Source organism: Ranitomeya imitator, chromosome 2 (genome assembly GCF_032444005.1).
Source record: "Ranitomeya imitator isolate aRanImi1 chromosome 2, aRanImi1.pri, whole genome shotgun sequence".
In the NCBI taxonomy this organism is placed as follows: Eukaryota; Metazoa; Chordata; class Amphibia; order Anura; family Dendrobatidae; genus Ranitomeya; species Ranitomeya imitator.
This window is the reverse complement of record NC_091283.1, coordinates 459098087-459123568: the sequence shown is the minus strand read 5'-3', so window position 1 is coordinate 459123568 and position 25482 is coordinate 459098087. Positions and strand designations below refer to the sequence as shown.

The window sequence follows — 25482 nt, the reverse complement described above, 5'->3', positions numbered from 1 at the left end:
GTCCTCATTGGCCCCAATCTCCTCCATCTCATGTCCTGATTCTGCTCTGAAGCATTACAATGAAACCCTGCAAAGTGCCCTGGATGAAGCTGCTCCTCCTATACATAAAACAACTCGGCACAGACGGCAACAACCGTGGCACACGCTGCAAACACGTTTCCTGCAGCGGTGCTCCAGGTGCGCAGAACGTCTGTGGAGAAAATCTAATCTACCCGAAGATTTCATCCATTATAAGTTCATGCTAAAGACATACAATTCTGCCCTTCACCTCTCCAAACAAACCTACTTCAACACCCTCATCACCTCCCTGTCCAATAACCCTAAACGTCTCTTTGACACGTTCCAGTCCCTACTCAACCCAAGAGCGCAGGCCCCAACCACGGATCTCCGTGCTGACAATCTGGCCAATTACTTCAAAGAAAAAATTGACCATATTCGACAGGAAATCATCTCCCAATCTCTTCATACCATGCACTGTCCTCCCTCCCCCACTGCATCTAGTTCACTCTCTGACTTTGAACCAGTTACAGAAGAAGAAGTAAGCAGGCTCCTTGCATCTTCTCGCCCGACCACTTGCACCAGTGACCCCATTCCGTCACATTTCCTCCAGTCCCTTTCCCCAGCTGTCACCTCTCACCTAACTAAAATATTCAACCTTTCCCTCACTTCCGGTATTTTTCCCTCCTCATTTAAGCATGCCATCATACATCCATTACTTAAAAAACCATCCCTCGACCAAAACTGTGCCGCTAATTATAGACCTGTCTCTAATCTTCCCTTCATCTCTAAACTCCTCGAACGCCTGGTCCACTCCCGTCTTACCCGCTATCTCTCAGATAACTCTCTTCTCGACCCTCTTCAATCTGGTTTCCGCTCTTTACACTCTACTGAAACTGCCCTCACTAAAGTCTCTAATGACCTACTAACAGCTAAATCTAATGGTCACTACTCCATGCTAATTCTCTTGGATCTCTCTGCAGCATTTGATACTGTGGATCATCAGCTCCTCCTCACTATGCTCCGCTCCATCGGCCTCAAGGACACCGTTCTCTCCTGGTTCTCCTCCTATCTCTCTGACCGATCCTTCACTGTATGTTTCGCTGGTTCCTCCTCCTCTCACCTTCCCCTTACTGTTGGGGTTCCTCAAGGATCAGTCCTAGGCCCCCTCCTCTTCTCTTTGTATACTACCCCTATTGGACAAACAATCAGTAGATTTGGCTTCCAGTACCATCTCTATGCTGACGACACCCAACTATACACTTCTTCTCCTGATCTCACGCCTGCCTTATTAGAAAACACCAGTGATTGTCTTACCGCTGTCTCTAGCATCATGTCCTCCCTCTATCTGAAACTAAACCTGTCAAAAACTGAACTCCTCGTGTTCTCTCCCTCTACTAACCTACCTTTGCCTGACATTGCCATCTCCGTTTGCGGTTCCACCATTACTCCAAAGCAACATGCCCGCTGCCTTGGGGTCATCCTTGATTCTGACCTTTCATTCACCCCCCACATCCGATCACTGGCTCGCTCTTCTTACCTGCATCTCAAAAACATTTCTAGAATTCGCCCTTTTCTTACTTTCGACTCTGCAAAAACTCTTACTGTTTCACTTATTCATTCTCGTCTGGACTATTGTAACTCTCTACTAATCGGCCTCCCTCTTACCAAACTCTCCCCGCTCCAATCTGTCCTGAATGCTGCTGCCAGGATCATATTCCTCACCAACCGTTACACCGATGCCTCTACCTTGTGCCAGTCATTACACTGGTTACCCATCCACTCAAGAATCCAGTACAAAACTACTACCCTCATCCACAAAGCACTCCATGGCTCAGCACCACCCTACATCTCCTCTCTGGTCTCAGTCTACCACCCTACCCGTGCCCTCCGCTCCGCTGATGACCTCAGGTTAGCATCCTCAATAATCAGAACCTCCCACTCCCGTCTCCAAGACTTTACACGTGCTGCGCCGATTCTTTGGAATGCACTACCTAGGATAATACGATTAATCCCCAATCCCCACAGTTTTAAGCGTGCCCTAAAAACTCATTTGTTCAGACTGGCCTACCGCCTCAATGCATTAACCTAACGATCCCTGTGTGGCCTATATTAAAAAAAAAAAAAAAAATTAACTGGTTCATGCAGCTTTACATGAACACCCAAGCCTTACACTATGGCTGGTCCGAATAACTATAGCAATTGTTACCATCCACCTCTCGTGTCTCCCCTTTTCCTCATAGTTTGTAAGCTTACGAGCAGGGCCCTCACTCCTCTTGGTATCTGTTTTGAACTGTATTTCTGTTATGCTGTAATGTCTATTGTATGTACAAGTCCCCTCTATAATTTGTAAAGCGCTGCGGAATATGTTGGCGCTATATAAATAAAAATTATTATTATTATTATTATTATAAGGCCTCCATTATCTGGCCTCCTTTTTGGGGGAGTGGTTAAGCCAAAGAGTACAAGGCTGATGTTTGATAATTTTGATCCAGGGGGAAAATAGTTGGAGCTCTACTGACATCAAGACTTATTACCTCAAATGCAGTCGTTCACATTCATAACCTTGTTACATGTCTCTCGTTTCTCCAGAATGAGGAATCGGTGACCCCCGAAACTGATGAAGCGGATGATATGCCAGATGTCCAGGAGACTGTGCAGGTCATAGCTGGCAGTAAACTTCTCTGGAGGATCAGCAGTCGCCCCTCAAACTCTTCCCAGGTGAGCACAATGTTCATAAATCCTGAAAAATATTTAGAATTGAGAGTCCTCAGTGGTTGATACCTTTTAATGGCTAACTGAAAAGATGGTAACAAATTGCAAGCTTTCGAGACTACACAGGTCTCTTCATCAGGCATAGAAGAGACCGGAGTAGTCTTGAAAGCTTGCAATTTGTTACCATCTTTTCAGTTAGACATTAAAAGGTATCAACCACTGAGGACTCTCAATTCTAAATGTTTTTCTATGCACTGGCTAACACGGTACCAAGATATATATCTTTCCTGTATCATAAATCCTGAGTCATTTGAAAGATGGGATGTTATTTCCTGTATTTTACTCCAGAGATGCACTCACTATTCTGCTGGTGGAGTCACTGTGTACATACAAAGAATTATCTTGCCTTACAAAAACTGAACTCGTGTTCGCTCCCTCTACAAAACCTTCCTTTGCCTGACAATGCCATCTCCGTGTGTGGTTCCACCATTACTCCCAAGCAACATGCCTGCTGTCTTGGGGTCATACTTGATTCCGAGCTTTCATTCACCCCCCACATTCGATCACTGGCTCACTTTTGTTATCTGCACCTGAAAAACATTTCTAGAATTCGACCTTTTCTTACTTTCGACTCTGCAAAAACTCTTACTGTTTCACTCATTCATTCTCGTCTGGACTACTGAAACTCTCTACTAATCAGTCTCCCTCTTACCAAACTCTCCCCTCTCCAATCTGTCCTCAATGCTGCACCCAGGATCATATTCCTCACCAATCGTTACACCGATGCCTCTACCTTGTGCCAGTCATTACAGTGGTTACCCATCCACTCAAGAATCCAGTACAAAATTATTACTCTCACCCACAAAGCGCTCCATGGCTCAGCACCACCCTATGTCTCCTCCCTGGTCTCAACCTACCACCCTACCCGTGCTCTCCGTTCTGCTAATGACCTGGACCTGAGGTTAGCATCATCAATAATGCGCCGATTCTTTGGAATGCACTACCAAGGTTAATACCCAATCCACACAATTGTAAGCGTGCCCTAAAAACGCATTTTGTTAAGACTGGCTTACCGCCTCAACGCATTAACCTAACTATCCCTGTGTGGCCCATTCAAAAAACTTAAACCATAATCAGGTTCCTCGTATCATGTTCTCACACGCTTTAGGCATTTATTAGCCCTCTGTGTCTGTACTGTTACATATTTAGGCAGTTAACTGGTTCATGTAGCTTTACATGAACACCCGAGCCTTACACTATGGCTGGTCCGAACAACGAAAGCAATTGTTACCATCCACCTCTCGTGTCTCCCCTTTTCCTCATAGTTTGTAAGCTTGCGAGCAGGGCCCTCATTCCTCTTGGTATCTATTTTGAACTGTGATTTCTGTTATGCTGTAATGTCTATTGTCTGTATAAGTCCCCTCTATAATGTAAAGTGCTGCGGAATATGTTGGCGCTATATAAATCAAAATTATTATTATTATCCTGTGTTATACTCCAGAGCTGCACTCACTATTCTGCTGGTTATTACTGGAAAGTCAATCATTTCAAACACAATTCTTATAGCTTAGATATCTCATACATTGTAGTTGATTCTTCCTACAGAAGATGACACTTGCTTGGATGCAAAGCTTTTACACATGTTTCGGTCCATGAATCAGCAGGGAATGCTTGGAGATTTTAGCTCTGAAGGCTCTCGATACAGCTGCAGTTATAAAAGCTGTAACTTTGGAACAATGTAGTTTATTTTCTCAATATAACCTTGAAACCCCAGCAACAAGGAGCTTGAAGGCCTCTCCTGACTGCAGAGTATCATGGTCCTTGATTTTTGTACATGCATATCATGTGGTCTTATATTGGTCTGACTACTCTATTGCTCTGGTATTCTAATTTTTGGATTTTCATCTCCCAAGATGTACAACTTCACCAATTTTGCCGTGGCCCTCAATGAGCTAGACAAAGACATGGCGTCCATATTGGCCCCTACTGACTGTCGTTTAAGACCCGACATCAGGTCCATGGAGAATGGAGATCTAGGTAAAAGCTGCATTCCACCATCATTCCATGTCACGTCCAATCCCTGCTGCCTTCTTGTTCGTCACCATTGGGGAGCGTCTTACAATTGCTGCTTCTATTTCAGATGTGGCCAGCAATGAAAAGGAAAGATTAGAAGAGAAGCAGAGGGCGTCCCGGAGGGAGCGAGCGAAGACCAGCGAGGAGTGGAGGACAAGGTAGTGTATCATGAAAGGCGGTGCTGGGTTATTTGCAGGGGGAAGAAAGAAAAGGTGTTATAGGACGCTCACGTCTCAGCAGACACCTTGTAATTCACTTCATGTTGGAACTTGGAAATGCTGAGGAATTTGGATGTATTCTTAGTGATTTCTTCTCTGCCACCTCATTATCTAGTCTTATCATGTTTCTTTTGCTCTCCTTTTCACATCGCACTCTCTAGTTTCTCAAATAAAAAAGCTAAGTATACATTAATAGAACCTCTTCCCCCTCTGTCGCCATATTGTTTCTTCTTTGGTTAATGCTATTACCCTGTAATCTTCCCCCTGGTGATCCCAACGTCCTGTACATATCTCCTTCTGCACGTAATATCCTCCCCTACATCCTGACTCCATTATTGGTCTACAATCTCATTCCTTTCTGCTGTCTGAGTCATATTGTCCTCCATGTTATTTGACCTCATCTCATTCATTTCCTTGTCTTTTCAGGTCATGTCATTGTCCCACCTAATGAATATTATTCTCTACTCCCTCATGTGCTTTCATCTCTATGACCATCTTGTTGTCTTCATTTTCTTATTCACACGTCATTGTGCCTCATTTCTTGCTTTCCTCTACCTCTGTTTCTCTATTCTCCTTTGTTCTTCCTCATTACTACTTTAACTTTTCACTTCTTTTTCCTTTGTCCTATTCTTGCTTTGTGTACTTCTTGTCTTCCACTTTCTCTCCCCTGCTTTCCATTGTTTGTTTCTCCTCTTACCCCATTCCACTGGCTTCCAACCCCTCTTCTGTCCTGCCTTGCCTTCATTTGCTCTTTCTTTCCCTTTGCTTTTTTCCCTTTCTTTCCTGTTTGTATTGCTAACTTCTCCCCTTTCTCCCTTTTTTTCTCCACCTTATTCTCCTGACTTCTTTGCTTTGTCTCTTTCTCAACTTCCCTGTTTTGTTTCTCCCACCCCCCATTTATTTGCTTTCTCTGTCTCCTGCTCTTCTGGCTACTTTGCTTTGTCTGTCTCACCCATTCTCTTTCCTTTCTTCTCTTCCCTGCATTCCTTTCTTTCTCTTCCTTTTTTCTTTTACTTCTCAGTATTCCCCTCCCACCATTCTTTCCTTTGTTTTCCTGTCTCTTTCCCTCTTTCATTGATTACCATTCTTATTCTTCATTCCATCTATGTAACTCCTTTCTCTCTTAGCCCCAATTTCAGCCCTTTCTCACCAATACTCATGTATTTTTCTCTTTTTATCTCAGTCCTTCATGTAACTCTGCCATCATTAATTTTCTTTTCTGCTCCTATCTGACTTTCTTCCCTGTCTCGATCTTATTCTTTCTTAACCTCCTGTCATGATCAAATGCTCCTGTAATTCTCTTTTCGCTAGTCTCATTCTTTGCATTTCTTTTCTTCTGCATATTAACATAATTGAAGTCATCTCCGTATCTTGACAATCGTTAAGGTGCTCATAAACCTTTAATAGCTTCAGTAGCGTGTGTGTATATGTATATAATATATAATGTGTGGGAAAAAGGGGGAAAGCACACTGGCGCTCACAGGTGTCAGAAGGAGATGAAGCTGCTGGTGATAGACAGGCTCTTTGTCTAATCCGGTCTGAATGGCGTACAAATTATCAAAAATGATATGCTCACCGCACTAAGAAGGGTTATAAGGAAGGGAATGGTATAAGTACACTGAATATGCCACCACCCCAGGTAAATGCTTCCCGAGTTAAAATATTAGTATTGTGGTTTCTAAATGATTATGAACTTGTTTTCTTTGCATTAATTGAGGTCCGAAAGCACTGGGTTGTTTTTTTTATTTGTTTTTTTTTTTTAAATTTTGACCATTTCTCCTTTTCAGAAAAAAAGTACAAAATGTATTGCTTGGAAATTCGGAGACATGGTGTCAGTAGTTAATAGAATAAAAGAAGAATTTACATTTTACTCCAAATTATACGTACAATGAGAAAAATCAGACAAACTGAAAATGTTGCGGTGGTCTCTTAATTTTTGTCAGAGCTTTAATTGTCTGTGTGTGTGTATGTTTAAGAGGAATGGCTGTCTACCAAATAATTTTCCAGCCCACAGCTATTTCTCCTGATGCCCTTTGCACGTGCACGCTTCGATCAGCCGAGCGTACATATGTTTACAGTGGGGAGAAGGGAGTCAGCCGCTGCCAGACATCTCTGGTGGTGACTTGTCTCCCTTGTGAAGAAAGGAATCAGACTTTGACATTCAATGTGCCCAATTCTTCTCTCCCCCAACATAATTGGTGGGGTACAGTGGAAAGCCCCCCGTACATACATGATGGTCTCCCAGTGTGCTGCTGTAATGTGTACCGGGGGCCATTACCGTCATGTTTTCTGCCACCGTAATGATCACTGCCATGTTCCCTGCAGCTGAAGGTTTCACCTCTGTCTTTTGTCTTCTAGGTGGTTTACACAAGGGACTAACCCGCACACTAAGACTTCTGACTGGCTCTATACTGGCGGATATTTTGATAGAAGCTTTACGGACTGCCCAGACATTTATTGATCTCCCTCTCCCTGGACTTATTGTTTTACATCAGATCTAGGCATCATATCAACTTTTGCACCGGAGCCGAGGCTCGCTAACTGTGTCTCTGCGGAGCTGGGTGTATATATATTTATATATAAGCACCTTTTTTTTTTTCCTTTTTTTTTTTCTTCTTCTTTCTTTTTAGGAAACTATATTGTTCAGCAATCAGGGAATTAATTATTTATCGACTTTGGTTGCCAAAAATAAAAGCTGATTTTGTGTTAGTTTGGATATGCGAGTTACATAGGCGTATACAGACACACAGAAGTTACGCTTGTATCGGACATCGCAGTGGATCGTTTGCTTCCAAAATCTTAAAATGACTAGTCACTAGTGAGCATGTGCCAGTGACCGCAACACTGGCCGGTAGTAGGTAATGCCTCTGTATTACCACAATGACTGTTCTGTTGTGGATCCCCAAGCACTGAAGAAAGCTTTCACACCCACGACCTTTCTGGGAATTAATGATTTTAGGACAATATAGTGCAGTACCCTCCCACAACCTGCAAGCTGCGCTATTCCAGGTATCAATATAAAAGGCTTGGACTGTAATTTACTTGAATATCTCAGCACCACCTATGGGTTGTGCAAGGGCACTGCTTCAAAGTGTACACATTTTTTTTTTTTTTTTTTTTTTGGAGGGGGGGATTCTTTAGAATTTTGTAGCACCCTCCTGATGGCAGGCATAATTTTTGGAAAACTTGTCCTACTTAGTTCCCATCACAAACAGAACATCTGAAGGTTTGGTTTGGCACTATGACTTGCATGGAGTGAAGCTGCTTGAAATGTTTATTTTAATTATAGGATCTCTCTCCTCATTTATACAATTTCAGACCACAATGATCTCTTATTTCTGGGTGCGAGGCCTCTGGCATTTTCAATTCCCACCTGCATTGACATAACATTGCACAGTCACTCCGCCATTCTGGGTATACCAGTCAATATTACTCGCCTTGTGTCAGCTCTTGCCGACACCTAATCTCTGTACCCCACACCCATACCGCCTGTATTGGCATAAGCATGCACTCTCACTTTTTATGGATGCCAGTACTTAATGGACCTGTTTAATGTAAAATTGTTTTTAAAGTATCCACATTTAAATGTCCACCTTTTGCGCTTCATACTAATTGTATGTAAAAGTAATCTACATTATAACCCAGAGCTGCACTCCATTTTTGATTCCAAAGTCACTATGCACATAGATTATTTATCCTGCAATGATCCTCAGTTATATCCAGAGCAGCATTCACTATTCTGAGAGAGTTTCTATGTACAGACATTATACTTGCCTTATTCCTATCCTGTATTATATTACAAAGCAGCACTCACTATTCTGCAGGTGGAGTTTTTATTTACATGCATTACAAACCCAATTCTGATCCTGAATTTTATCCTGTATTATACCCCAGAACTGCGCTCACTATTCTGCTGGTGGAGTCACTGTGTACATACATTACATTACTTATCATGTACTGATCCTGAGTTACATCCTGTATTATACTCCAGAGCTGCACTCACTATTCTGCTGGTGGAGTCACTGTGTACATACATTACATTACTTATCCTGTACTGATCCTGAGTTACATCCTGTATTACACTCCAGAGCTGCACTCACTATTCTGCTGGTGCAGTCACTGTGTACATACATTACTTATCCTGTACGGATCCTGAGCTACATCCGGTATTACACTCCAGAGCTGCACTCACTATTCTGCTGGTGAAGTCACTATGTACACACATTACATTACTTATCCTGTACTGATCTTGAGTATACAGCTTGTATTATACTGCAGAGCTGCACTCACTGTTCTGCTGGTGAATACTCAAAAGCTGAACTCTCTATTTTACAGGGGGAGTCACTACGTCCATTACTTTACTTAATCTTTACTCATACTGATCCGGTATGCAGTTACTTCATTGGCAGAATAGTAAGTGCAGCTCTGGGGTATAATACAGGGTGTGATTCAGGATCAGTACAGGATAAGTAATGTATGTACACAGTGACTCCACCAGCAGAATAGCGAGTGCAGCTCTGGAGGATAATACAGGATGTAACTCAGGATCAGTACAGGATAAGTAATGTAATGTATGTACACAGTGACTCCACCAGCAGAATAGTGAGTGCAGCTCTGGAGTATAATACAGAATGTAATTCAGGATCTGTACAGGATAAGTAATGTAACGTATATGTACACAGTGACTCCACCAGCAGAATAGTGAGTGCAGCTCTGGAGGATAATACAGGATGTAACTCAGGATCAGTACAGGATAAGTAATGTAATGTATGTACACAGTGACTCCACCAGCAGAATAGTGAGTGCAGCTCTGGAGTATAATACAGAATGTAATTCAGGATCTGTACAGGATAAGTAATGTAACGTATATGTACACAGTGACTGCACCAGCAGAATAGTGAGTGCATCTCTGGATTAGAATACAGGATGTAACTCAGGATCAGTAATGTAATGTATGTACACAGTGACTGCACCAGCAGAATAGTGAGTACAGCTCTGGGGTATAATACAGGATGTAACTCAGGATCTGTATAGGATAAATAATGTAGGTACACAATGACTTTTTATGTAGATGAATGTTACATGAAAACTGTGGTGGACATATTTTAAGTCTTTCTTTCACTGGACATGGAAATATGGAAGATTCTATGCATTAACATACAGTCATCTTGGCAAAGATTAGTATTGTCAGTAGTGATGAGTGAGTGTGCTCGTTACTCAGGTTTCTCTGAGCATGCTCGGGTGTTCTCTGAGTATTTTGGCATGCTTGGAGATATAGTTCATGTCGAAGCAGCTGCATGATTTGCGGCTGCTAGACAGCTTGAATACATGTGGGGGTTGCTTAACAAACAGGCAATTCCCACATGTATTGAAGCTGTCTAGCAGCCGCAAATCATGCAGCTGCTTTGACATGAACTATATCTCCAAGCATGCCGAAATACTCAGAGAACACCCGAGCATGCTCAGAGAAACCTGAGTAACGGGCATACTCGCTCATCACTATTTGTGAGATTTCGTGGTCATTGCTAATTCACAGTGTGGCTGAAATTACTTTACGGGCAGAGACACACTGCTGGTGGGATAATCGCACTGCATGGACTGGCCGGCACCTCTCCTGACCTGAACAAGACAGCATGATGGATTACTGTGCAGCGGTCAGGCTCAGGTCAGGAGAGCCGACAGCCAGTACAATGTTTGCGATGGGATTCTGGCAGGAGAAATACGGCAGTCTGTCTCTGCCCTAATATTGATGGTTTGGGACGGCTCTGCTCCATTCTGTTCCGTGTACTATTCATCATTGAACTTCATAATGTCCAACGACAACTGGAGACATACATTGGGTTATTAGCTGTAGTTTTTCCCATTAATATGCTGCTGATGGCCAATATAGTGGAGCTTCATGGCCATGCATCTGCTGTATGAAAATATAAATAATCACAACTCATAGGGACCCCATAACTCTTATATAGGACGCATAACCCATACCTGTGTTACCAATGCAGACAAAAAACGCCACCCTTCATGTCCATTCATAAGAAATCTATGTCCATGGAACCCAGGCACATAAAACAGCCAGGGAACAGGAAACTGTGTATGCCCTTAGGGCTCAGGCAGAAAGCAACCTGTGTTCAAAACACCAAGCAATGCTTATGCTGGTCATGCCCAGAGAAGTGCCATTGCTTATGAGGCCCATATCCATGCCACCCAGAACATAAAATAGGAAATAAAAGCAATGGTCTAATGCTGCAGATTAACCCTGTTTTAAAGGGAATCTAACAGCAGATTTTTGGTAAACTGAGAGCAACATGATGTAGGGGATGAGACCCTGATTCCAGTGATGTATCGCTTAGGGTATGTGCACACGTTGCGGGTTGGTGTGCGGATTTTTCCGCACTGTTTTTGCAAAATCCGCAGGTAAACCGCACTGCGGATTTGCCGCGAATTTACCTCGGTTTTTGTGTGGATTCCACCTGCGGTTTTACATCTGCAGATTCCTATTGAGGTGTAAACCGCTGCGTTTCCGCACGTTTGTTTCTGCAGCATGTGCACTGCGGATTTTGTTTTCCATAGGTTTACATGGTACTGTAAACTCAGGGAAAACAGCTGCAGATCCGCAGCAAAATCCGCAACATTTGCACATAGCCTTACTGGGCTGGGTGTTGTAGTTTTAATAACATCAGAGTTTTATCAGCACTTCAGGACTACGTGTCTCGTACCTCCTAGTCCTCCTGCTCTGTATAGCCCAGCCCACACCGCTGATTAGCAGCTTTATGCCTATGCACAGTGTACACAGAAAGCTGCCAATGTGGATGGGGTCCTAAAGGGCTCTGCTACATCTGCAGCAGAGAAATTAGAGATTTTATCACACCTGCTGCACCCACTAAAATAAGTGACACATCATTAGAATCTGTGGTCTCTGCCCTGATATTATGCTGCTCTCAGATGAGGTCTGATTACAGATTCCCTTTAATTCAGGTGAGCAGAGGCAAGAACCAATACTGTACCCAGTACTGAACGCTTACAGTGTGCACGCAGCACAGCCTCTTTTTTTTGGCCATTTTCTTAATGGCAAATTCCCAGACGGGTCCGGGGAATCTTCCAAAACTGTGACTAATAATGAAGTTTTATTAACTCATGACTTAAAGAGCAATTATCTACAATTGTCTATGTGTCATGTGACAGGTTTACTATCCAGCCATTTCTGGGCCAACGTTTGGCACCTGACTTTCCGAAACTCCTGCATGGTAATTCTGCGTAGTTCTGCAGGCGGCCTTCTCCTGCTCTCTATCACTGCAGGTCAAGGACTCTAGGAAAGCTTTTTCTCCAGAACAGCCATATTAGATTATTAAATTATATTATTTTTTTGTTGTTGTGTTTGGGTTTGACTGTGTGACGTGACACTAAATAGGGCAGCAATGCCAGATATGGATGGTGCCTGGTATATGTGCCCCCAGAGGTACCAGCTTGACAAGAGGATTGCATTCACATATGTACATAGGCCGTGCAGCCAGCAATGTTCAATGTACATCACAACCACTATGTTAGCACCGGTGTCCGTGCGCGTGTGTGATAAGTATATATATATATATATTTAAGAGAGAAAATTGTGCATAAAGGTATACACTTGTATGTATGCAACTATACATACATACCTATATGCGTATATATTTATACATAGAGTACAGATATATCACAAAGCAATATTTAATGTAAAGCCAATGGATTTAATTACAGTGGGGGGAAGGGGGGTTTATAGTAAAAAAGAAAGGGATGGGGAGAATAATATTGTGTCTAAAATGGGTTTATTAAAATAAAAAAAAATCATTGTGACTATGATGTACCGCCATCTTATCTTTGTCCAAGCCTCATTTAATGACCGTGTAACTTGTTTTGTGGCTGTGATTTGTATATTAAATTGTATAAGAACCTATGCCGGAATTAAGATGTATATCCTGAAGCTTGATTTATTTCTTATTTTTATCATGCTTAAGATATCCACAACTGAAGTAGGAGAAATAAGTCTGTGCGGCACAGCGAGGCAGTGAGGCAGTCTACTGTACTGCAGACTGAATTTTCCTGTCGCCACTTAACTTCTTGTCTGGCTGACCATCATATGCAGTGAAGTAATTTCTATGCAACCTGAGCTCGAGTACAATGCAGAATTGTTACAAGTAGATAGTGGTGTTCGCGCATTGCAATTTAAGCAGAGCGGTGTACCCCTTTAATTACTACATTTTTAACAACGCAGTCCCTCTAAAGATGATCCTTTTTATTAAAAGGAATGTCCAAAATGAACAACCCCTTTTAAAGGGAATCTGTTTGACGTAGGGGCTGAGACACGGATTTCAGTCATGTGTCACTTATTAGGCTGTATGCTGTAGTTACAATTCAATAGGTGTTTTTATCACTGCCGGACTAGCTCCTCTCATGCTTCCTGGTCCAACCTTCCATAAATATTAATTAACAATGTAATTATACAATATTAATAGAAAGCTGTGGTGTGGACAGAGTTAGCTTTCTGTGATCTCTGCTAAATCTACAGCAGAGAAAACTCTATCACAACTGCTGCACTAAGTAAACGAAGGGATACATCACTGGAATCAGGGTCTCTTTCCCTACTTTATGCTGCTCTTAGATGAGGTAGCAAAAAGCTGGTGGCAGATTCCCTTTTAAATGACAGAGAAAGCTTCTCGCCTTCACTTTTCTGAAGGAACGTGTTTTCTGCAGTGGTCCCACAGCGATAGTTAATGCTGTAGATATCATGGAGAATAAGGAGAAGGTGCAGGGGAGTCTAGTATAGGGTAAAGTTCACAAGACTCTAAAGCATAAGGCTACATGGGCACATCGGGGTTCTGTGGCCAGATGTACAGGCTAGCCATAAGTCTCCTGACCCGAACTTCACAGCCTCTGAGTCAGGAGACCCCGGTGTATGAATCTGGCCTAAACTGACATGTTGCCGATCTCACACCTGCACTTCTTGTCAATTTTCGCTATTAATATATTTCACATTTCTTGAAAAACCGTACAGTAGGTCGGCACTGTTGAAATTCCGTTTTTTTTTTTTTTTTTCATTTTAAAGGGGTGGGAACGTAACCTAAGGGCTCATTCACATGACTTTTTTTTTTGTCTGAGTGCTGTCCATGGAAAAAAATGTCAGCACTGAGATCAATGTTATTTAATGGGTCAGTGCAGATGAGTGATTTATTTTTTTTTGCCCTGTCCAAATCTGTTTGTGAGAAACAATTGCAGCATGCACTAGTTTCTTCCGTAAAAAAAAGAATGACTCGCCCATTGAAGTCTGTAAATGGTTAATACAGTGGCTTGTAAAAGTTTGCGCACCCCTGGTCAATATTACTGTTATTGTGAACAGTTAGGCAAGTTGAAGATGAAATGATCTCTAAAAGGGCTAAGGTTAAAGAGAACACATTTCCCTTGTATTTTAAGCAAAAATAAATATATATTTTCATCTTTTACATTTTAAAAACTACAAAAAGAAAAATGGTCCAATGCAAAAGTTTGGGCACCCTGCTTGGTTAGTACCTAGGAGCGCCCCCTTTTAAAATTATCACAGTTTGTAAACATTTTTTGTAGCCAGACAAGACTTTCAATTCTTGTTTGATGGATTTTCATCCATTCTTCCTTTGGAAGTTCTTCTAGTTCTGTGAGATTCCTGGGTCGTCTTGCATGCATTGCTATTTGAGGTCTAGCCACAGATTGTCAATGATGTTCAGATCAGGGGACTGTGAGGGCCATTGTAAAACCTTCAGCTTGTGCCTTTTGAGCTTGTCTATGTTGTGGATTTTGATGTGTGTTTAGGACCATTAACCTTTTGTAGAAGCCAGCCTCTTTTGAATTTCAGCTTTTTTACAGATGGTGTTATGTTTGCCTCAAGAATTTGTTGAAATTTCATTTAATACATTCTTCCCTTATCTTGACCTCCTCTGTTCCTGTTAACTGCCATTTTTTTAATTACATTTTGAACTGAGGAAAGGGCAACTTGAAAACGCTTTGCTATCTTCTTATAGCCTTCTCCGGCTTTGTAGACCTCCACCATTTTCATTTTCCGAGTGCTAGGCAGCTGCTTAGAAGAACCCATGGCTGCTGGTTTTTGGCACAAGGTTAGAGGAGGCTGGGTTTTTATAAAGCTGGGACATTTTCATCACCTGGCCTTTCCTAATGATGATCGTGAACAATCCAGGCTAATTAACAGCACAAATTTCCAAGACTGCCCAAACTTTTGCATCCGCCATTTTTATAATGTAAAAAAGACAATTTTTCCCCCCGTAAAATACAAAGGGAATGTGTCATCTTCAACTTTAGGCCTTTTAGAGATCATCTCATCTTCAACTTGCCTAACTGTTCACAATAACAGTAATTTTGACCAGTGGTGCCCAAACTTCTACATGCCAATGCAGCTGCTACTGTAAAAAAACAAGCAAAAAAAAAAACGGATTGTACAATCAGGGCTGTGGAGTCGGTAAGCCACAGTTGCGACTCCGACTCCTGGATTTTATCAGGTTCCGACTCCGACATAAATGGCCAATTCATAACAATAAATTTACTGTTGTCAAATATTAACATTGTGCTTATTCAGTTTCTCACCATCATAAGTAATCAGACCAGTTAGAGCAAAAACTATATTTATTAGAATACAATTAGAATATAGCAAATAACTTTTCTAAACTCTTGTAAGTAAATATGCAATAAACACTGTTATGCAGTTAATAAGAAGAAATCAATAAATTTGTCCTCAGAAAAAGTATTGACTCTGTCAGATCCTCCTTCATGGATGCCCTCAAATCTGATCTAATTATTTTGAGAGCAGAGAACGACCTCTCTACACTAACTTGGGTTGGTGGCAAAGCAGTAACCACTCGGGCAACTGCTAGGGACCTTTCATGTCAGACTAATTTGATCAGTTTCTATGAAGAGGTAAGTTCCGGATTGGACCAAGGGAACCCAGTGGATGTAGTGTATATGGACTTTTCAAAAGCTTTTGATACGGTGTCACACAAAAGGTTGATACATAAAATGAGAATAATGGGGATAGGGGAAAAATATGTGTAAGTGGGTTGAGAGCTGGCTCAGGGATAGGAAACAAAGGGTGATTATTAATGGAGTACACTCGGACTGGGTAGCGGTTAGCAGTGGGGTACCACAGGGGTCAGTATTGGGACCTCTTCTTTTTAACATTTATTAATGACCTTGTAGGGGGCATTCAGAGTAGAATTTCAATATTTGCATTTGACACTAAACTCTGCGGGGTAATCAATACAGAGGAGGACAATTTTATATTACAGGATGATTTATGTAAACTATAAGCTTGGGCTGATAAATGGCAAATGAGCTTTAATGGGGATAAATGTAAGGTCATGCACTTGGGTAGAAGTAATAAGATGTATAATAATGTGCTTAATTCTAAAACTGGGCAAAACTGTCAATGAAAAAGACCTGGGTTTATGGGTGGATGACAAACTCATATTCAGTGGCCAGTGTCAGGCAGCTGCTACAAAGGCAAATAAAATAATGGGATGCATTAAAAGAGGCATAGATGCTCATGATGAGAACATAATTTTACCTCTATACAAGTCACTAGTTCGACCACACTTAGAATACTGTGCACAGTTCTGGTCTCCGGTGTATAAGAAAGACATGGCTGAACTGGAGCGGGTGCAGAGAAGAGCGACCAAGGTTATTAGAGGACTGGGGGGTCTGCAATACCAAGACAGGTTATTACACTTGGGGCTATTTAGTTTGCAAAAACGAAGACTAAGGGGTGATCTTATATTAATGTATAAATATATGAGGGCACAGTACAAAGACCTTTCTGATGATCTTTTTGATCATAGACCTGAAACAGGGACAAGGGGGCATCCTCTACGTTTGGAGGAAAAAAGGTTTAAGCATAATAACAGACGCCGATTCTTTACTGTAAGAGCAGAGAGACTATGGAACTCTGCCGTATGATGTTGTAAGTTGTGAGTGATTCATTACTTAAATTTAAGGGGACTGGACACATTTCTGGAAAAGCATAATGTTACAGGGTATATACACTAGATTCCTTGATAGGGCGTTGATCCAGGGAACTAGTCTGATTGCCGTATGTGGAGTCGGGAAGGAATTTCTTTCCCCAAGGTGGAGCTTACTACTTGCCACATGGGTTTTTTTTGCCTTCCTCTGGATCAACATGTTAGGGCATGTTAGGTTAGGCTATGGGTTGAACTAGATGGACTTATAGTCTTCCTTCAACCTTAATAACTATGTAACATCTCTGACAATATCAGGATACAGAGGAATCGCTTGTTGCACTGTTATTTTTGATGAACGGTCAAATTTCTCAATTTCTTTTAGTGCTCATGAAACATTCTGCTGAAATGTACTGGCTGTGTTCTTTGATGGGGATGACTCTTCTATGCGGGAACGCTTTGCATGGTCCTTGTGATCCAAATATTTTTCGAAATTAAATTCTTCATCAGTTGATGAGGGTGAAGATGTGGCAGGAGGACCAAATTCTTCTTGTTCCTCCTGACTAGTCTGCAACCCTTTCATCCTTACTGCTATTTCAAACAGAGCTTCTTTTCCTTTAGTTAGCTGTTGATCACCTAGAAGAATCCGATGCATTGGGTCTACATAAACAGCTGCCAAAAGAATGTTATTTTGTAATAGTAGCTCCTCTCTCCGTTTCATTGATGTAGCAATGCCACTTGCAATTAACCCTCCTCTTTGGGACAGGCGAAACATCAGGTTCTTCCACTCCTTTAAGAAAATACCTGGAGTTAAGTCCTCTGCTTGTAATTTTTTAGTCACTGTAAATGGGTGCTCTAGCAATTTTTCCAGCTCAGTCACCTGATTCCACTGACTTTCATTTAGCGTCAGTTGAGGGTTAGCCATGTCTACAAGAAAGATTTTCAGTTCAAGCGCTGAATCATTAAAGGGGTTGTCCACTACTTTCAATTAACCCCCCAATGTATCCCCCCAGGGCCCCTAATGAATTGTGCAAATACCTTCCGTAGCCGTTTTTGCCTGTGAGCGGCGCTATTCCGGCGGCACGTGACCCCCAGGCTGCAGCCGCCGCTTATTTCCGCCGACGTCACATCAATTTCCAGACTCTGGAAATTGACGTGACATCAGCAGCAGGCGTGACCCAGCCTCACAGTCAGCAGTCACTCATCAAGAGTGACTGGGCTGTGCTGGGGGCTGCCTGCGGGGCTGTGCTGGGGGCGGCGGGGCTAGGCAGGGATGATTGTGCGGACGCCGGGGGTCTGCGTGCTGGCGCTGGTATGTGTGTGCCGGCCAGGGCTGCCACTAGAAATTTCGGGGCCCCATACTGGCAAAATTTTCGGGGCCCCCTTGAGACTCCGCCCAGTCTCCACCCCAGCCCCGCCTCCACGCTCCACCCCTTGAACTGTCCACAGTTCCACCTCTCTCTCTTGGAAAAACTCCACTTCTCACCTATCACACATTAACCGTTCCCATCACCAGATCACACACACAGCCAGCAGCTTTTGTTTTGGCCAAAAGATTTTTTTAAGCCGCCACCATAACACGGTAGACACTTTTGGCCGGGCCCTACTCTACTGTAACCTATTAAATATTTGTTAAAATATGCAATACAATTTAGGTATATTTTAATTTATTTTTCAATTTTTTAAATGACCATTAATATCACATACAAAGAACAAATACCACAGCACTATGACCAGATGACATATTACCACCACAGTGATCGAATATCACATACAAAGAACAAATACCGCTACACCATGACCAGATGACATATTACCACCCCAGTGATCGAATATCACATACAAAGAACAAATACCACTACACCATGACCAGACCGCATATTACCACCATATAGTGACTGAATACTACAATTCTGATCAGTAATAAAAAAAAAGCACCATACTATCACCATAAGTGCCATTATACACAGGAGATCTGTACTTAGTATGCAGTGTCTGTGTACAGATAATACAGTGATCACTAGTGAAATTATACACAGGAGCTCTGTATACAGTGTATAGTGTCAGTGTATTGGTAACACACTGACTCACCAGTGACGTCTCTAGGTGAAGTCATTCATCTTTCATCCAGCACAGACCGCCATCATTTCTTCCAGCCAGAACTCGTTTCTGCAGGAAATAAGTTATCTCGAGCTCTGCTTGTAGAATACATTACTTAATTTTCCCAACTTTTACATTACACCACATGAAGAAAAAGAGGCGACATAGTATCACTCTACACAGTAACAGGACCGCCCCCTCATTTAAAACAGTATCCTCAAAAAATAAAATAACTACATCACTGCAGTAATAATATCCCTAAATTAGTCCCTATGGTAATAATATTCCCCATCCTGGCCAACGTGTGTCTCATTCCTGACGTCAGCCATATGTTCTCCCATCCTGCCCTCATGAGTATCCATTCATAGTAACATAGTAAGGCTGAAAAAAGACATTTGTCCATCCAGTTCAGCCTATATTCCATCATAATAAATCCCCAGATCTACGTCCTTCTACAGAACCTAATAATTGTATGATACAATATTGTTCTGCTCCAGGAAGACATCCAGGCCTCTCTTGAACCCCTCGACTGAGTTCGCCATCACCACCTCCTCAGGCAAGCAATTCCAGATTCTCACTGCCCTAACAGTAAAGAATCCTCTTCTATGTTGGTGGAAAAACCTTCTCCTCGAGACGCAAAGAATGCCCCCTTGTGCCCGTCACCTTCCTTGGTATAAACATCCTCAGCGAGATATTTGTATTGTCCCCTTATATACTTATACATGGTTATTACATCGCCCCTCAGTCGTCTTTTTTCTAGACTAATCCTAATTTCGCTAATCTATCTGGGTATTGTAGTTCTCCCATCCCCTTTATTAATTTTGTTGCCCTCCTTTGTACTCTCCCTAGTTCCATTATATCCTTCCTGAGCACCGGTGCCCAAAACTGGACACAGTACTCCATATGCGGTCTAACTAGGGATTTGTACAGAGGCAGTATAATGCTCTCATCATGTGTATCCAGACCTCTTGTAATGCACTCCATGATCCTGTTTGCCTTGGCAGCTGCTGCCTGGCACTGGCTGCTCCAGGTAAGTTTATCATTAACTAGGATCCCCAAGTCCTTCTCCCTGTGGTTTCCCGTTCAGTGTGTAATGGTGATATTGATTCCTTCTTCCCATGTGTATAACCTTACATTTATCATTGTTAAACCTCATCTGCCACGTTTCAGCCCAAGTTTCCAACTTATCCAGATCCATCTGTAGCAGAATACTATCTTCTCTTGTATTAACTTCTTTACATAGTTTTGTATCATCAGCAAATATCGATATTTTACTGTGTAAACCTTCTACCAGATCATTAATGAATATGTTGAAGAGAACAGGTCCCAATACCGACCCCTGCGGTACCCCACTGGTCACAGCGACCCAGTTAGAGACTATACCATTTATAACCACCCTCTGCTTTCTATCACTAAGCCAGTTACTAACCCATTTACACACATTTTCCCCCAGACCAAGCATTCTCATTTTGTGTACCAACCTCTTGTGCGGCACGGTATCAAACGCTTTGGAAAAATCGAGATATACCACGTCCAATGACTCACCGTGTTCCAGCCTATAGCTTACCTCTTCATAAAAACTGATTAGATTGGTTTGACAGGAGCGATTTCTCATAAACCCATGCTGATATGGAGTTAAACAGTTATTCTCATTGAGATAATCCAGAATAACATCCCTCAGAAACCCTTCAAATATTTTACCAACAATAGAGGTTAGACTTACTGGCCTATAATTTCCAGGTTCACTTTTAGAGCCCTTTTTGAATATTGGCACCACATTTGCTATGCGCCAGTCCTGCGGAACAGACCCCGTCGCTATAGAGTCCCTAAAAATAAGAAATAATGGTTTATCTATTACATTACTTAGTTCTCTTAGTACTTGTGGGTGTATGCCATCCGGACCCGGAGATTTGTCTATTTTAATCTTATTTAGCAGGTTTTGCACCTCTTCTTGGGTTAGATTGGTAACCCTTAATATAGGGTTTTCATTGTTTCTTGGGATTTCCCCTAGCATTTCATTTTCCACCGTGAATACCGTGGAGAAGAAGATGTTTAATATGTTAGCTTTTTCCTTGTCACATACAACCATTCTTTCCTCACTATTTTTTTTTGCCCCATATTCTGCCCCATATGATCTCTCCATCCTGACCCATTTGTCTCCATCATATCCATCCTGCCCCATGATCCTGCACGATCTGTCTCCAATTCTGCCCCCAGTATCTCCAATCATGCCCCCATGTCTGCAAACCTGCCACTTGTCTCCAATCATGCCTCCTGTGTCTCCATTCTGCTCCATCTGTCTCCAATCCTTCCCCATCTGTCTCCAGTCATGCCCCCATGTCTTTCATCATACCCCGTATCTCCATTCTGCCCCCGTGTCCAGCATTCTGCCCCCGTGTCCAGCATTCTGCCCCCGTGTCCAGCATCTCTGCCCCAGTGTGTCCAGCATCTCTGCCCCAGTGTGTCCAGCATCTCTGCCCCAGTGTGTCCAGCATGCTGCCCCAGTGTGTCCAGCATGCTGCCCCTTTGTCCAGCATGCTGCCCCCGTGTCCAGCATGCTGCCCCCGTGTCCAGCATAATGCCCCCGTGTCCAGCATTCTGCCCCAGTGTGTCCAGCATCTCTGCCCCAGCGTGTCCAGCATTCTGCCCCAGTGTAGCATTCTGCCCCTTTGTCCAGAATACTGCCCGTGTCCAGCATAATGCCCCTGTGTCCAGCATAATGCCCGTGTCCAGCAGAATGCCCCTTTGTCCAGCATTCTGCCCCTGTGTAGCATTCTGCCCCTGTGTCCAGCATAATGCCCCTGTGTCCAGCTATCTGCCTCTTTGTCCAGCATCTCTGCCCCAGCGTGTCCAGCATTCTGCCCCTGTACAGCATACTGCCCCTTTGTCCAGCATAATGCCCGTGTCCAGCATAATGCCCGTGTCCAGCATAATGCCCCTTTGTCCAGCATCTCTGCCCCAGCGTGTCCAACATTCTGCCCGTGTAGCCTTCTGCCCGTGTCCAGAATACTGCCCCTTTGTCCAGCATAATACCCCTTTGTCCAGCATAATGCCTGTATCCAGCTTTCTGCCCCTTTGTCCAGCATCTCTGCCCAGCGTGTCCAGCATTCTGCCCCTGTACATCATAATGCCCCTGTGTCCAGCTTTCTGCCCCAGCGTGTCCAGCATTCTGCCCGTGTAGCATTCTGCCCCTGTGTCCAGAATACTGCCCCTTTGTCCAGCATAATGCCCCTGTGTCCAGCATAATCCCCCTGTGTCCAGCTTTCTGCCCCTTTGTCCAGCATCTCTGCCCCAGCGTGTCCAGCATAATGCCCCTGTGTCCAGCATCTCTGCCCCAGCGTGTCCAGCATAATGCCCCGGGCCCCCTCCCCCCTCCCCAATCGCCGCTCTCAAAAAAAAAAAAGAGGTGTCCTTACCTTGCCATGCTCTTGCAGTGGGCGAAGCTCACTTCCTCCACGCAGTGAAGCAGGTGAAGGACGCACTCGCCGGCGGCTGACAATGACGTCAGACGCCGGCGAAGTGCGACTGCGCACTGCGGCCGCTCAAGTCAGCTGCCAGCCTCCGACTGGCTGGTGGCGGCTGTTAACTATTGACGTACGGGCCCGCACGTCAATAGTGTGCCGCAGCGCCTGCAGGGGGGCCCGGTGAGCAGATGAGACGGGGCCCGATGCGGGCCCCCTCTGCCCACCGGGCCCCATACGCCAGTCATGGCTGTCATGCCCTGATGGCGGCCCTGGTGCCGGCATGTGTGGGCCGGCGCCGGGGTCTGTGGGCCGGCCGGCGCCGGGCATGTGCGTGCTGGCGCTGGGGTCTGCTGCGGGGGGTGGTCATTGGTGTGTGTGTGTGCGCAGGCATCGTCCGATGGGACTACAAGTCTCATCGGGCTCTGCCTACTACAGTGACAGTGAGTGACACAGCCAATGATGGGACAGTAGTAGTCCCATCATCCGGCTAATGTGTTGAATGTAAAATAAAAAAAAAACATACACAATACATACACACACCATGTAACATGCGACGACATGTGACATGCGACGACATGCGACGACATGCGACGACATGCACCATGCGACGACATGCACCATGCGACGACATGCGACATGCACCATGCGGCGACATGCACCATGCGGCGACATGCGACATGCGACATGCACCGACATGCACCATGCACCATGCACCATGCGACGACATGCACCATGCGACGACATGCACCATGCGACGACATGCAACATGACATGCAACATGTGATGACATGCAGCATGCAACATGCGATGACATGCAGCATGCAACATGCGATGACATGCAGCATGCAACATGCGATGACATGCAACATGCGATGACATGCAGCATGCAACATGCGATGACATGTGACAACATGGGGCGTGCGACATACAGTACATACAACATACAGTACATATAACAGAGTTAATACTCACCATCACTTGTCACTTTGTTCCCCCGAAGCCATTGTCACCTGTAAAAAATATTAAATAATAAAACAAACACTATACTCCCTGATCCGCAGAAATCCAATTAAAACGAGTGTCCCACGACGATCTCCTGTGGAGAGCAGGAGCATCAGCTGATGTGACTGCTCTCCCGGGGCTCCAGGAATACAATGATGGAAGGTATTCTTCCACAATGTATGCCTCACAATGTATTCCTAAGCCCCTGTGAGAAAATAGTCCCTAGTCTCACTTTATGCCATTGCTGTGTGAGAAATTTTCCCACGCAGCAATTGCCATAAAGTGAGACCAGTGAACTAGAGTAAGCTCAGTGATGCACTGCAGGAGCCATTGTCTCCTGTCAGTGTGTCACTGAGGGTCCTATAAGCAGTGACATCACCCGATGTCACTGTTCTATAGGGGAGATCGTCGTGGGACACTCGTTATTAATTGGACTACGGCGGACTGATAGTATACGGTATATGATTTTATCTTTTTTGCAGGCGCTGAAGTATGGCAAGTATGGTTAAATGAAGAATATTAAAATACTTTTTTCCGAATGTGTGCGTGTTTTATTAACCCTTTCTTACTATTGGATTAATAATGAATAGGCGTCTTATTGACGCCTCTCCGTTATTAACCCAGCTTAATATCACCTTACAATAGCAAGGTGACATTAACTCCTCATTACCCCATACCCCACCGCTACACGGGAGTGGGAAGAGAGGGGCTAAGTGCCGGAATTGGCACATCTTACAGATGCACCATTTCTGGGGCGGCTGTGGACTGGTATTTGTAGCCGGGGAAGGGGGGCGTCGGGCAATATCCATGGCCCCTCTCTAGGCTATGAATATCAGCCCGCAGCTGTCTGCGTAGCCTTTCTGGTTATAAAATAAGACTACAAATATTGGCCCCCGGCCGTCGGCTTTCCCCCTCCGGTGCAGAAAGTGACTACCACGTCACTATGCGTCGGGCCGACGTACGTTGTGAAATTTGTGCACGACGTGGGCAGCGGATGCAGTTTTTCAACGCATCCGCTGCCCATTCTGACGTCCGAGGAGGAGGGGGCGGAGTTTTTGCACTTGAACGTTTTTTCGTGCCGACAGTCCGCCAAAACACGACAGATCCGTTGCACGACGGACGCGTGTGGCCATCCATTGCGATCCGTCACGAATACAAGTCTGAGTACAAAACGCATCCTGCGAGCACATTTGCAGGATCTGTTTTTTCCGCCGGATTTTTTTTTTTCCGCATAGCGACGGACCTGTACCGACGCAAGAGTGAAAGAGGCCTTAATGAGCGTTGAATTAAAAAAATAAAAAGCGGAAAAAAACGGCGTGGGCTCCTGCGCAATTTTCTGCGCCAGAGGGGGAAAGCCGTCGGCCGGGGGCCAATGTTTGTAGCCTGCTATGAATATCAGCCCGCAGCTGTCTGTGTAGCCTTTACTGGCTATTAAAATAGGGGGACCCCCCCCAAAAAATGACGTGGGGACCCCCTATATTTTATAGCCAGAAAGGCTACGCAGACAGCTGCGGGCTGATATTCATAGCCTAGAGAGGGTCCATGGATATTGGCCCCCCGGCTACAAATACCAGTCCGCAGCCGCCCCAGAAATGGTGCATCTGTAAGATGCGCCAATTCCGGCACTTAGCCCCTCTCTTCCCACTCCCGTGTAGCGGTGGGATATGGGGTAATGAGGGGTTAATGTCACCTTGCTATTGTAAGGTGACATTAAGCCGGGTTAATAACGGAGAGGCGTCAATAAGACACCTATACATTATTAATCCAATAGTAAGAAAGGGTTAATAAAACACACATTCGGAAAAAAGTATTTTAATATTCTTCATTTAACCATACTTCAGCGCCTGCAAAAAAACCGTAAAATAATAAACCGTATACTACCTGTCCGCCGTAGTCCAATTAATAACGAGTGTCCCACGACGATCTCCCCTATAGAAGAGTGACATC

The 25482-nt window shown here is 43.9% G+C and overlaps 1 protein-coding gene across 5 annotated transcripts in view; it reads left to right on the top strand.

Annotated features, from left to right (window-relative positions):
* Positions 1-7719, top strand: part of OSBPL2 (oxysterol binding protein like 2) — a 116528-nt gene extending 108809 nt beyond the window's left edge. For all 5 annotated transcript variants that reach the window (XM_069751189.1, XM_069751187.1, XM_069751188.1 and 2 more), the window contains 4 exons: positions 2590-2718; positions 4626-4749; positions 4853-4943; positions 7362-7719. In XM_069751189.1, coding sequence (XP_069607290.1) covers positions 2590-2718; positions 4626-4749; positions 4853-4943; positions 7362-7464 — 447 coding nt within the window. In that variant the 3' untranslated portion in view covers positions 7465-7719. The remainder of the gene's footprint in view (positions 1-2589; positions 2719-4625; positions 4750-4852; positions 4944-7361) is intronic.
* The last annotated feature ends 17763 nt before the right edge of the window (positions 7720-25482 follow it).